General features: G+C 40.2%; 1 protein-coding gene across 1 annotated transcript; it reads right to left on the bottom strand.

Annotated features, from left to right (window-relative positions):
* Nucleotides 1-2,634: 2,634 nt before the first annotated feature.
* Nucleotides 2,635-12,919, bottom strand: DLK1 (delta like non-canonical Notch ligand 1). Its single transcript, NM_001397238.1, has 5 exons — nucleotides 12,577-12,919; nucleotides 11,701-11,764; nucleotides 11,118-11,248; nucleotides 5,988-6,129; nucleotides 2,635-3,794 (listed from the first exon to the last, which is right to left on the bottom strand). Exons 1-5 carry the CDS (start codon nucleotides 12,659-12,661, stop codon nucleotides 3,053-3,055), a joined length of 1,164 nt encoding a protein of 387 aa, NP_001384167.1. The 5' UTR covers nucleotides 12,662-12,919; the 3' UTR covers nucleotides 2,635-3,052.
* Between the last annotated feature and the right edge of the window lie 454 nt (nucleotides 12,920-13,373).

Raw genomic sequence — 13,373 nt, 5'->3', positions numbered from 1 at the left:
ATACTTCTTCGTTGCCAATGATAGAAAGAATGCTGAGAGCTGAAATCTGTTTTTAACATATTGAGCTACTGACCTTAACTTCAAAGAGGATCTCCTGTCTATATATGAAGAAGTACATTGTGCTGGAGGAGCTGCCAACTAGGTTACTGTGGCCAAAAATCTTGTGACAGTTTATAAATATGAATTACTATAATTTCCTGCTTTCTTTAACATGCTTAGTTACTCGGAGCCTTGCTGTAGCCTGTAGCAAAGTAAGTTGTAAAGGCTGATGTAGCCTCTGCCAGCAGGGAACAGAAGAGTGCACAGCTGCATGGCTAACAGCTATGACAACCTTACTCACTGCATGGATGGCACAAGGACACCAGTGATCCCTAAGGGAAAATGAAGAAAAACAAGGTATTCCCTTCACATCTGGAGACACTGCCACAGTACCACAAATTCATACAAATACACAGCATCACACACTGTTTAGGTTCTGTCTCCTTGGATGATTTTACCCAGGAGCTCACTGTCCAACTTCTTCTATACAGCTTATAGCTTTGAGCAAAGGGAGCTTTTAAAGGATTTTTAAAGGGCAGGTATACTTCAGCTATGTTTCTTCTACTGCTTCACAAGACTGAGTTGTTGGGTTTAGAGAGGTGCAGGAAGCTGAGACTATCCCTGTTTTGATGTATCTGGAATTCAACTACAGATTCCTAGAGGATATCTCTGGTAGTACTTTCCACAAAACCATCTCAACACTTATTTTGATGTTATAATGCTATAATAGGACAATAATAGCAGGGTGGCAAAGTCTTTAGCTACAGCAAATGAGAACAAGCCCAAATACAGCAGCCACAGAAACAAAGGAAAAGAGCTGCTTACCCATGGAAAGCTTCACTTCAGGTAGGCAGGAATCTCCAGCAAGAGATGCCCTCACCTTCACTGCCAACCCTTAAATGAGTTCTGAGAAGGGTGGAGCCATTTGCATGCACCAGAGCTCCCCTGGATTGGCCCTGCTTTCCCACCAGGTGCTCAATCACTGTTTCAGGCCATGACTCAGCATTTCCACTACAGATGCTATCACTAATCTTTGCATTCTACAATGCAATACTATGATATGCACAAATATTAACAATACAGTTCTATAAATGTAGCACTTAAAAGAAAAGTCAACAACAAAAAAAATCCTAGGGTAATGACTTATATCTACATTAAGGCTTTTTAAAAAACTATCCCTCTCTCTATATATATATTTATATTAATAATCAAATAATTATATATATACATATATGTTGCTTGAACAACTATTAATGGATTTGGGAATAGCCTCATAATCAGACAGCTTAGAAGATGCTAAGTATTCCTACCTATGGTGGTTAGAGGAGTAAATTTTTAACAACTTTTGTTTGAATGTTTGTTTTTTAAAATTGCAAGAGCCAGGCTACCAGGAAAAAGACAAAGCTGTGAGATGAGGTAACCCTAGGGTGCATTGTGCCCTCACCAACAGTGCAGCCCCGGTGGGGCTAAACAAATCTGTGCTTGTGAGCGGACCCATTGGCAGTCCCAGACACAGCAAAAAAAGACAGGAATGGAGTGCAGGTCTAAGGTCCATCCAGGAGACAAATCTGGAAACAAACCTGGATAAAATCTACAGCATAGATGCAGGGCATTGATCCAACAGATCATCTGAGATTCAACCAGAACGTGCAGGTAGAAAATAGCATCTCTACATCATAGTTCAAACCAGGACTGATAAACCTGGGCTGAGTTGAAATAGGACTCAGATGAGTTGGGGCCCAGGTGAGACTAACCAGAGATGTTAAGACCCATTAGCTTGGTGATGCTCTTGATTCTTTAAAATCTTGTCTGCTCTTTGAAATATGGCAGAGAAAATACAGATCTGAAAAATTAAAACTAGTGCCCCTTTTTCATAGTATCATAGAATGGCTGGGTGGGAACGGACCTTAAAGTCTACTCAGTTCCCATCCCCAGCCATGGGGTGGTTGCTCTCTCCAGATGGGGTGGCCCAGGACCCCGTCTAACACTGCCATGGGGACCTCCACGGATAGCCCTCCACGGGCACCCATAGCTCTCTGGGCAGCTTGTGCCAGGGTCTCACTGCCCTCTGAATTAAGAATTTTTACGTAACGTCTAACTCAAATCTCCCCTTTTATTTTAAAACAATTCCTCTATCTTGTTTTCAGGTGATTTCAGCTTTCTCATATGACATCCTTTTCATTTCTCCTCATAATATGAGCATGAATAATATTTGGTAGACTTCGTTGAGAAGTAATTATGGAAAAGTCAGAATCAGATCCTTTGCATCTTGACCAGGTCTCTATACAGAAGGTTTGACCAGATATATTAAATGCCTTTTAGTATGCTAGTAGATACACAGTTTACTGAGGCAGCATCTGAACTGACAGAGGCCTGTAACCTGAAATTATTAACACACAGATTCCAAAGAAAGAGTAACAAATTTTAGAAGTGTGCATAATCAGCAAAACTGGCTGGATAGGTGAGACATCATTGTGAGTTTGCTCCTGCTGATACTAATTGCTAACATATTTATCACAGAAGAAGAATTATGCAGGGATGTTTACGATGAGTTAGTTGAAATATAACATTTACAAATCAAAAATTAAACAAGTATAGCCCTTATCTGTTGTTTATTAAAAAAAAAACCAAACAACAACAAATGAAAACAACAAAAAACACATCACTGAGTAATTTACAGGTACCGTACTTGTCAAATATACTATGCACAAGTCAAGAAAGCTGCAGAACAGTTCCAGTGGCAAATTACCTTTTATTTTACAAAAAATAGCTGCCTTGAAGGTAAATCATATTAATGTTCCCTGCTATTTAGTTCTTTTTTTTTTTTTTAGATTTATTTTGGGGAATGAAAAATCCTTAGCAATACAGATACGTTACATTTGTCTTCATTACCATTCAGCACCAGCCACAGCAAATGCACCCACAGATCCTGAGGCCAACCACAGGTAATAAGTTCAACTTATTTTACACATAGTTTTGAAATGTTTCAATTTGGTTGCAGGCTTTCAAGGGCCTAGATGGCAGTGTAGTTCTTGGTGTAATTCGTCAATTTGATTTTCTCTGGGAAGATAATATTAACAGAAAGGTTTTCCCCATTGCTAGACTTCAGAAGAAAGTTCTTTTTCTTGCGCAGGAGATGACTATATTTGGCATTAGCCAACCACATTTCACACTTTGAAAAAAATACAATCCCAGTTGTACCCAAAACTACAAGACAAGTAAGTAATCCCAGTACCACAAAACATATCACTTGACTTTTACTGAGCAAGAGATCTGCATTTTGGATTGTTTCTTTCACTGTTATTTTCAGGATTTCATGTTCTTGATGCACTGATCTGTGATGAGCTTTTGGGGGTATCTTGTAATTCTGCATGTTCTTTGTGCCGATATTCACAGCAGAAAGACTTGTGTTTTTGCTGGCATGTTTGCAGGTGGCACCAACAAATTCTGGCTTACAGATGCATTTGAATCCTCCCTGTGGATGTTCTTTGCATGTTCCTCCATTCTCACATGGGTCACTTGCACAGAATGTGACACGGCTGCTGCAGAGCTTTCCTGTATAGCCATGGGGACATAAACAGCTGAAACCTGCACCAATATCTGTGCACGTTCCTCCATTTTCACATGGGTTGGATTCACAGTCATCCCTATCTATTTCACAGAAATTTCCAGCAAAACCAGAAGGGCATAGACAGGAAGCATGGGGTGCAAAACCATTGTCATCAATGCATGTTCCTCCATTCTGGCAGGGAGAGCTGGAAGAGAGAACAAACACATACGTATACAGAGCTCAATTGAAATCTAAGGAAAGAAGCTATTAGGAAACACTTCATGTAATAAGAGAAGTTGATTTTCTTCAGAAGAGCCAAATCCCAGTGTAAATCCACTGAAGTCAATGAAGTTGAATCAAGAATGAGTTATTAAACAGCTCAGTCAATACAGGTTGTAGTATCTTCTGCCGACCCCTCAGGCAGAATTAATACAGCACTATATAAATCCAACCTGAAGAGTTGTGAACGGACCTTAATTTATTCCAAACATTTATCCAAATTAAGCTTCCCAGTGTTTTCATAAGCTTAGAGCTATTTAGCTGAGTAACTATCTAGACAAGACTGAACAAACAGACTAGCAGAAAGGCTTTCTTTTCCGCCTGATTGTTCATAATATAATCTGTGCACTGTACTGGCAAAGCAAAACACTTTCATGGCAACACAGTGATTGTTTTTATTCTGCCTCTACTGTGCTCCATGGCAAACAAAAAAGCTAGAGGTGAATAGATACACTTTCCTGCAAACAGCTGTTGAGACAAAGTTTTTGAAAAAACAACACAAACTATAATAAGAAATGAGATGGTTTCAGCCGTAGCAAGGGAAGCTGTCATGTGAGAACAGGGGCAGAGGAAACCAAGCATTTCTTCAAACTCTTTCAGAACTTAATTATTAATAGCCTGGTACTATGTTTTAAATGGTGTAAATTCGTTGAAAGAATCCCTCTTTTTTTTTTGGCTTTGCAATGTATCTGTGCCTTACCAAGCATAAGGCCAAAAAGACAGAGACACCTACTGACAAAAAAGCACAAATGCTATCAATTCAGTGGAGCTGTTGAAAGCAGATGTGGTCCAATAACCCATCTTATTCACAGAAAAGGGGCCCAGGGTTTGCAAATAAATCTCAAAATCATTTTTCATGACAGTAATTGTATATGAACAAAGCTTTTAAAACTTACCTTCTCAAAATGGATTTCAGGCATGAAAAACACAACATAACTCTTGACAAAGACTACAACAAGACTATTTGACAACAGTTTTTCTAATAATTATAAATCTCTAAAGACATGCTGCACAGTACCAGGACATAATTGAAAAGTCCAAGCAGTACTTCAGTGTTACCTTGCCAGTAGAAAGTCCTGCAGATACCAAACAGCTGCAGCTTCATGAACACTTAGATTTCACATATGTAGTAGTTGGTAGCAATAGTAGTAGTTGGATTTCCATCATGGGGACACTGTTCTGTAAGAGCCTGAGTGAGGTGACTTCCAAAGGGAAAATAAGCTCCTTTTTACAAATGGCCCCAACCATTGGTGGCTTAAGACTGAGCTTCTCAAATGTGCAGTTGTTACTCTGGGAGTAGACATCACACTGAGTACCCTCAGCATCTATGGCCTTACTGAAGACTAAAACACTTGGTGGCCACTAAGTGACTACTGCAGTAGAAGAGTCATCTGTTGGGTTTTTTTTAATACTTTTACATAAAACAAACAGCTCTGTGCTCTCATATTGTCCTTCACTGTAGCTGTTGGCTGGAAAAGGAGTTGTCCCTGGACTTTGGCATAACACCTATTGGGAGAGCCTGGTAACAATACGAGACGATAATGCATTAAAGGAAATTAGCCAGTCACTAGCCACTGTGTATGCTTTAAAGTAATTATGGAAGCTATTGCTGTACAGTCCTTGAGTAACTGAATGGTTATGGTCTGTCTTGGAGAGCCTAGCACCCTCTCTTAGCTTTACAGATCTCATGGAAAATCAAACAAACTTGGATATAGCTGTATGGAGAAGATTTAAACCTTACATGCAGGTCAGATTACAGAAAATGCAGGGGATTGCTAGGAAAATGAGAAGAAATTACTGGAGAATGCAAGTGTAAAATGACTTTTTCTGACTTTTCATGTGAAATACTTTTTAAACTTTCTCAGAAGTAGAAAATATAGTGTTTAGAAAATGCATGCAACATTTTGAAAATCTATTCTTTACTTATTACTGAGCTTCATTTGGTTAACTTTTATTATATTGAGGTGCATATTGTATTAATAGTCTCCTTGAATAGATTCACAGTGCTAGCAGAAGAATTATATACTTTAGCATAGAGATATTGCATCTTAGCAAAGAAATCTGAAGAATGGTCAGAAGAAGTATACATTTTAAATTCACATCAGAAGCCAGTATTTACCCATTAATAATACATGGTCCTTTCCTGAGATGGCAGTTTTTTCCTGTAAATCCCTGGGCACACAAACAAATATATCCTCCATCACCAGTCTCTATGCATGTTGAGTTATTGGTGCAGGGCTTTGCAGAGCACGGCTGAATATCTGTAGTTTTTTTTTTTTTAAAAAAAAGAAAAAAACATTTTTTTAAATTTTATTAAAACACTGTTCAATGAAATGAATGCTAAATAGTCAGCAGAAGAACAAGGAAGGGCTCAATTAAACTTAGGAGAAAGAATCAGCAAATAGTAAACAATGCTTTAAATAAAACATAGCTTTAATGGCCATCCATCCTACATTTTACAAGTTCTGATTTATTCCTCCTACTTAACGTGGTGTATGGATTTTTCAATTATTGCAAGAACCTTGAGCTCATTTCTTTTCCTAGCTGTCACTTTGGAAATGATTTTCAATTGTTCCAGTACATAAATAATTAATATTATCAATAAAATATTGGTAGGGAAGAAAGAACTTCTAAGTAGCTTAGTTGTCCTTTCCCAGCCTTGGCATCTCCATGAGCAGAATTATGATATAGAAAATAAGAATCAGGAATTCCTCATGCTCTTTAACCAAAAGTCTATTGTGTGTTTATGAACAGACATTTCATAATAACAGAGTCTGGCAGGTTACAAAGACTCTTAAGATTTCATCATCTGGCTGGGTTACATCTAACCCTTACATAGCTGCACCAGAAGAGAGAGCTGTCTGACATGTTTTGACCAAAAAGTCACACATCTCCTTTTCTTTCAAGTTTCCCTGCTAAGGAATTTCCCAATTGAGCTATTACCAATTTTTACAAATAACTAAAATTAAATATACAAACAAGTACATATTTTAGCCATCTAATGGAGCAGCTGCAGTGAGGACCTGGCTGCAAGGTATCTGACAGTTCACATATTCATGTCCATACGTACACTAAGAATCACTGAATGATAAAGGTTGGAAAAGACCTCTAAGATCAGCTAGTCTAACCATTAGCCCATTCCCTCCATGCCCTCTAAATCACATCCCTTGGTGCCGCATCTCCACAGTTCTGGAACACCTCCAGAGACAGTGAGTTCACCACCTCCCTCAGCAGCCTGTGCCAATGCATCATCACTCTTTCAGAGAATAAATTTTTCCTGATATAGAATATGAAAAGGATTTAAGGGCATTTATATTTCACTTCCCACAACATAACATGAAAGTTAGTTGATATCATGAGGTACTGCTAAATTTTAACCATAGCAAAACACTTCAATAGCATTGGCTTTTAAATATAATCTTCCCTGGATAAAAGGCTCTAGTTTCTAATGTGTTTGCCTGTTCTTATTACAAGAAAAGCACTTTGCATGCACTTTAAGATCCAATTTTCACAAGGACCAAAATAAACTTGAATGCTTTTTGGAATGGTGTTGTTTACCACCTATTTTAGCAAGCTTTAAAAGCAGCTAAAAAAAATATGAACTCTGACACATGAGCAAGGAAGCTCTGAAATATGTATGTGGATAGATATATGTATTAATAGGTATAAGCGTATATATGAATATGTACATTACTACTAGTAATTTACGTAAGGAATTTGGTTTTAAAACACTACTTAAAAGCTGATAGTATCATATCCCCTTAAAATGTAAACACATAGATAAACCAAATACTCCATATTCTCTATTCTCTTTAGCTTTCCTGTCAGAAGACCAAAATCTAAATAATTTAATTGGTTCAAGTGGTAGCTGAGCCTCAGATGAGAACTGAAAAAAAGATTGTACATTTACACATGTATTATGAATAGCTGCAATCACATTACCAATACATTAATTAACACTTCTGTAAAACCAAGCTGTCATGCTGCAGTGCATGCAGTGATCATTCAGTGTTTTTCTCAGGAAAGCATCACAGTGGTTTTATATCAGGCTGGAAAAGGTTCTGCACCAGAGGGCAGTGGGCATGAAACAAGCTCTGCTGGGGCAGTGGTCACAGCCCTGAGATGCTGGAGTTGAAGAAATATTTGGATAACACTCTCAGACTTAGCCTTTGCTTTTTGGATGGCCCTCTGTGCGGCCAGGATTTGGACTGGATGATCGTTGTGGGTCCCTTCCGATTCAGTATATGTTTTATATTTTATGATTCTGTGGTTCACAGCACAGCAGAATTTGTCTCTTGAATGTCTATCATGGGCATTAGCAAAGATGTAAATTAGCACTTAGACCAGCTCACTGATTTTTTTCCTATGCATGTTACCATAATAATAGTCATAAATGACACCACTAATCCTGGCCTACATGTTTACAGTTAACCCAATCTATAATCTGCATGCCTGTAAATTATAAGGTAGGTCATTCTTTATCTGAACTGAGAACCAGATCGCCAGCCCATGGTGAATATAAAACCACATGATGACCTAAAACTGCTCCAGAAAGGAACTTTCATGATCCAAACTAAGGAGATTATACACTAAATTTCCTAGAAAACAGAAAAAGACAACACCATCATTCAATAAACACCTTATTTTCTCTTGTGTTTAGCAAGTAAATAAGCTGCTAAAACTGTATCTATATTTTACAGATATTTCAGGTGTCAACAGTGGCCAGATGAATTTGTGGGTTTTGCCATCTCTCTGTTGACAATTGCTCACAGCTGGCAACACTGAAAGTGGTTTTGCCAAAAATTCCCTGGCAAATATGGCACTTCTTATAGCAGCAAAAAGGAAGAATGCCAAGGGAATGACAGAACTGTATCACTCACAATCCTCTGCCAGTCTCCCCAGAAGCAGTACAAATGTAGCTTTTTAACAAGGCTTATCTCATTACACACCTGAAGCTAAATTTGTTGCCACTGGTTAAAACATGTCAACTAAAATCATTCACATGTGAAAATGTAACAGTTGTGGCCTCTGGACATCACATCATAAATTCAGTATTAAAAGAGAGTCAAGGAGTGTGGCTTCTTATGTAAGAAATTGATGTGTTTGTATTATCACAACTAAAAAAACAGTTATGTGTATTTGTCAATGATCCCCACATGAATGGGAGCATTAAACAGGAGGGGAAATGGTTGTTTATGAGGATGGATAGTGATAGGACAAGGGGGAATGGTTTTAAACTGTGACAGGGGAGGTTTAGGTTGGATATTAGGAAGAAGTTTTTCACACAGAGAGTGGTGATGCACTGGCACAGGTTGCCCAAGGAGGTTGTGGATGACCCATCCCTGGAGGCATTCAAGGCCAGGCTGGATGTGGCTCTGGGCAGCCTGGTCTGGTGGTTGGCAACCCTGCACATAGCAAGGGGGTTGGAACTTGATGATCATTGTGGTCCTTTTCAACCCAGGCCATTCTATGATTCTTTGATTCTATTATTAATTTTGTCCTTTTTCCTAACCTTATCAAGCATTATTTACTGGTACTTGTTAATGAGTTATAACAGTCTGTAATGACTTTATACAGTCAGGAAACCAACACCAACATTTTGGCAGTGGGTGTCAGAGGTTGAACAATTAACCTCATTTGAGGATACAGTGCATTCATGGATCAGTAGAACAATTTTTAACAGCCTTCCAGTGGCAGGAAAAAGACTATGGGTCTTTTGTGGCAAAAGAATGCATGTAGGGTAGGTCCACTGAAATGGACCTACTCAGTGAATCCACTGAGATGAAAGACTTTCAATGTAATATAGCCATCTTTTCATGTGCAGGGACGTTTCGTTTTGGCTGAGAGTTCTTGGCACGTCTTCATGGGGATCTAAATTCAAATTGGCAAGGAACACTGAGATAACTCTGAGTGTTGAGAGAAGTAATACTTCCTGGACTTAAACAAGGGATATCCATTTTATAGTGAAGAATCATCACAATTCTCATTAAAATATTATTTTTCCATGAATACCTGAATACACAAAGAATTATTTTCCGTCATAAATACCAACTGAAAAAGGTTGCAAATCTCAGAACTGTGATGATATTTAAGTGCCAAGAAATTCAGCTAGACCCTTAATATGGTTCTTCAAAGTGTGTCCAACTTGAAAACATAACCTTAACTTGCAGAAATCTTTAGCTGTGTACCTCCATGCCACTACAAGCACGTGATCAACCAGAAATCTTCTTTTAGTCATCCTGAAAATTTTATCCAGTTGCAATTGCATCATCATTAACTACTGTTTTGGGCATTCACTGACAGCCATGGTCTATAAATTGTGAGCTGTGTAACAATGAAAGCCCAAAATAGAAGCAAAAAGAACAAGGCCTTGGACACTTGTCTTCTTCCAGCTGCATCTCTGCAGGCTGAGCTGGTGCACGGTCCTGGATGCTCATGCAGTTTCTGCACCCTCACATCTCTTGGCTGAACACTCATTTGCCTACGTCAGCCAACATAAACTAGCTCAGCAAAGGCCAGCTCCTCAAATTGCTGATGCTATCTGGCACATTCTGACAGGAAAGGGGTCAGTGAGTGCGCTCTGCTTATCCCTCAGATCTGGGAGGAGGGCAGCATTTTGCTTGGGCAGACCTTTCTCTGAGTTATACCAATGCTATTCCATTGAACCATCATAGGATTAAGGATCAAAGAATTATGATGTTTTCTTTTTCAATAAGTATGTAGTATTAAGCTCTTATTTTCCCACACAAAAATTTACACACACACACACATATATATAGTGTGTCATATAAATATTTCAAATTAACTAATATATACAAAAAGATGTGTTTTCATCATAAAGATTAATATGACAATGATGAACAGTTGTTTGTTCGCATTATTCACAATTATCAATATTTAAAATAGAATGAGGAGTGTACGCCTCACTCACACATATGCCCAAATACCGAACACACTGAATGTTTTGGAAGAGACCTCAAAGCCCACCCAGTGCCAACCCCCTACTGTGGACTGGCTGCCCCCCACCAGCTCCAACTGCCCATCCAGCCCAGCCTTGTGCACCTCCAAGGATGTGGCACCCACAGCTCTGTGGGCAGCAGTGCCAGAGCCTCTTATGTGCTGCTGCCCAGAACCTCTTTATTAGCATTCTTTTAAAATTAGTTATCCATAAGATCTTTTTTCTATGTCTCCATCACCAGATGGGGCTGTTTCACCTCATTTGCTCGAGGAAAAGAAAGGATGTGCAAACCTATGTCACAGAGGCTGCCAACCCAGCCCTCCTCACAGATGCACTGCCAGGGTTTGACACAGCTGCCGTGCAAGCACCCAGGAAAAGGGACACACTGATTGCAGAGAGCGCCCTGCCAACCAGGCAGACACCTGAAAGAGATAGGAGACAATACACAAGCATGGTTTATTTTTACTAAACATAATTACATGGATGTTCCCCTTTTCAGGGTGCAATAAATCAACTTTTGTATTCAAAATTGGACTGTGCAGCGCATCTGATAAAAAAGATAGCATCAGTGCTTCGGGGATACTAGAAGTATTTATATTGGAAAACAAACAAACAAACAAACAAAAAAACCTGGTTCATGCAATGACAATAAACAAATGTTAATCAACTTAAAGACTTCTCATACTGGGATAATTAGGCTAAAGAGGCATCTAGATACCTGCGCTCTATCACTCCAGTTACGGTATGGTAATAGAGTGCTACCTCATTACAGTACCATATTTGCAGAGGATACACTGTTTCAGCTTCTATTTTAAAGAACAATGAATTATTGAGGAGGTCTGTTTCTGAGCTAAGGCTCTGTCTGACAGATTACCTGCATTCACTGGGAAATTCACAAAATCCATTCACTGGGTGGCAGCCAGCTTTACAGCTCACACCTAAGAGAAGAGATTTTTAATACCGAAATAGAAAAATCAGCACTCAGTGTAAAAACAGTAATAATAATAATAATAAGTAATAATAAAGGTGTCTTATATACATTACTGATGTTTTAAAAGAAATCAGACTGCAGAGTGAAAAAAAAAGCAACTCAAGACTGCATAGTAATATTCTGATTTCTGTCAAATATGTGTTTCTGCAACATAAAGGTTTTAAATGAACCTGGGGCACATTACAGGGCGTTTCTATAAGGTAGGAGAAATGACATAAAGAATTGACTGCAAAAGAACACAGAATGAAACACAATAGCAAAGTGTGAGTGCTCTCATAGTACTTTAAAAGAGAAATTTCAGAGCAGACACACATATGCCACTACACAACACGCAGCTTCAGTTGCATTATTTCAGAACTATTTGAAACACATATCGTTATATTGTTAACATATCATTAATCAGGAGAAATATATGTATATCTATTTAAAACAACTTACAAGCTCATTTCCACCTTATGTCTGATAACAACAACAACAACAAAAGATTAAATTGCAGAAGAGCAACTGAAGTTTATTATAACGATGTCTCACTTTTCTGCCTCCCCCCTCCTCCCTCATCTATCTGCCTTGAGAAGCATGAAGCCACACCACGAAGCAGCACCGCTAACCGCTGCCCTGGCAGCCGAATGGCACGAGGAGCGCCTCGCACGGCGCACCGCCGCACCTCTGGCCGGAGCGAGCGCTGGGTGAGGCTGCGCTCTCAGCCCGGCCTCGGCCAACTCCTCCAACTTTCCCAGGTCGCTCCCGCGGAGGGGTTACCTGGGGCGGCGGGGAGGACGAGGGGCAGAAGGCAGCAGCAGCAGCAGCAGCAGCAGCCGAGGAGCCCGGCGGCGCGCAGCCTCATGTTGGGGCCTCTGGGCGCGGAGCTCGCGCGGATCCTCCCGGGTGGCGAGGAGGAGGAGGAGGAGGAGGAAGAGGTGGAAGAGGACGAGGAAGAGGCACCCCTGGCCTCAGCCCGCAGAGCCGGCGAGTTGCGGTGCGGCGGAACAGAAGGAGAAAGCGAGAGGGGAGCGCTGCCCGGCTCCCCCCGGCCCCCGCCCGGCTGTGCAGAGCAGCGGGCACCGCGCGCACCCCGCCTGCCGCGATCGCGGGAGAGAGGAGGTTCGTGGCGGGGCGCGGCAGGAGGGAGGGTGAGTGGGGGGGCTTTGAGCACGCCTCTTACCTCGGGATCGCTGTCCGCTAAGAGCCAGTGCTGAGCTCCGGGTTTCTGAAGACTTCTCTCCCAGTGCGCATCAGAGCAACTTTTGTTCTTTTTTCAGGAGAGACCCCAGCAAAGGCAGTGCAGGCAAAGCTTGTTCTGTTTCTGAGGCGAACGTGATAAATAAGAAAAGAACAAAGTACACCCAAAGCTGACAGTCCTTTCTTTTTTTAGTTCATCTGTTCATAATATGTATAAGAAAAACATTTTTACACCACTGCCAAGCAGTTTAAATTCCGTGCTTCGCTCTGTGACTCTTTTCTATCTTTCTGTTCTTCCTTTGAGCTGTCCCTTATGGAAATGGACGGCCTATTTCTTGTTCCTTGCCATCTTCTTTTAAAGAAGTTATGCCTCTTCC

The sequence above is a fragment of the Gallus gallus genome, chromosome 5 (genome assembly GCF_016699485.2).
Source record: "Gallus gallus isolate bGalGal1 chromosome 5, bGalGal1.mat.broiler.GRCg7b, whole genome shotgun sequence".
Lineage (NCBI taxonomy): Eukaryota > Metazoa > Chordata > Aves > Galliformes > Phasianidae > Gallus > Gallus gallus.
This window is presented reverse-complemented; position numbering and strand designations above follow the sequence as displayed.

What these genes read in the sequence shown, in the direction of transcription:
- DLK1 (NM_001397238.1), bottom strand. Translation starts at nt 12,661, where the DNA reads ATGAGGCTGCGCGCCGCCGGGCTCCTCGGCTGCTGCTGCTGCTGCTGC. An exon ending in TGGCAGCCTCTGTGACATAG is followed by an intron (nt 6,130 to 11,117) that starts GTTTGCACATCC and finishes AAAAAACTACAG; the next exon opens with ATATTCAGCCGTGCTCTGCA. An exon ending in GGACCATGTATTATTAATGG is followed by an intron (nt 3,795 to 5,987) that starts GTAAATACTGGC and finishes TCTCTCTTCCAG; the next exon opens with CTCTCCCTGCCAGAATGGAG.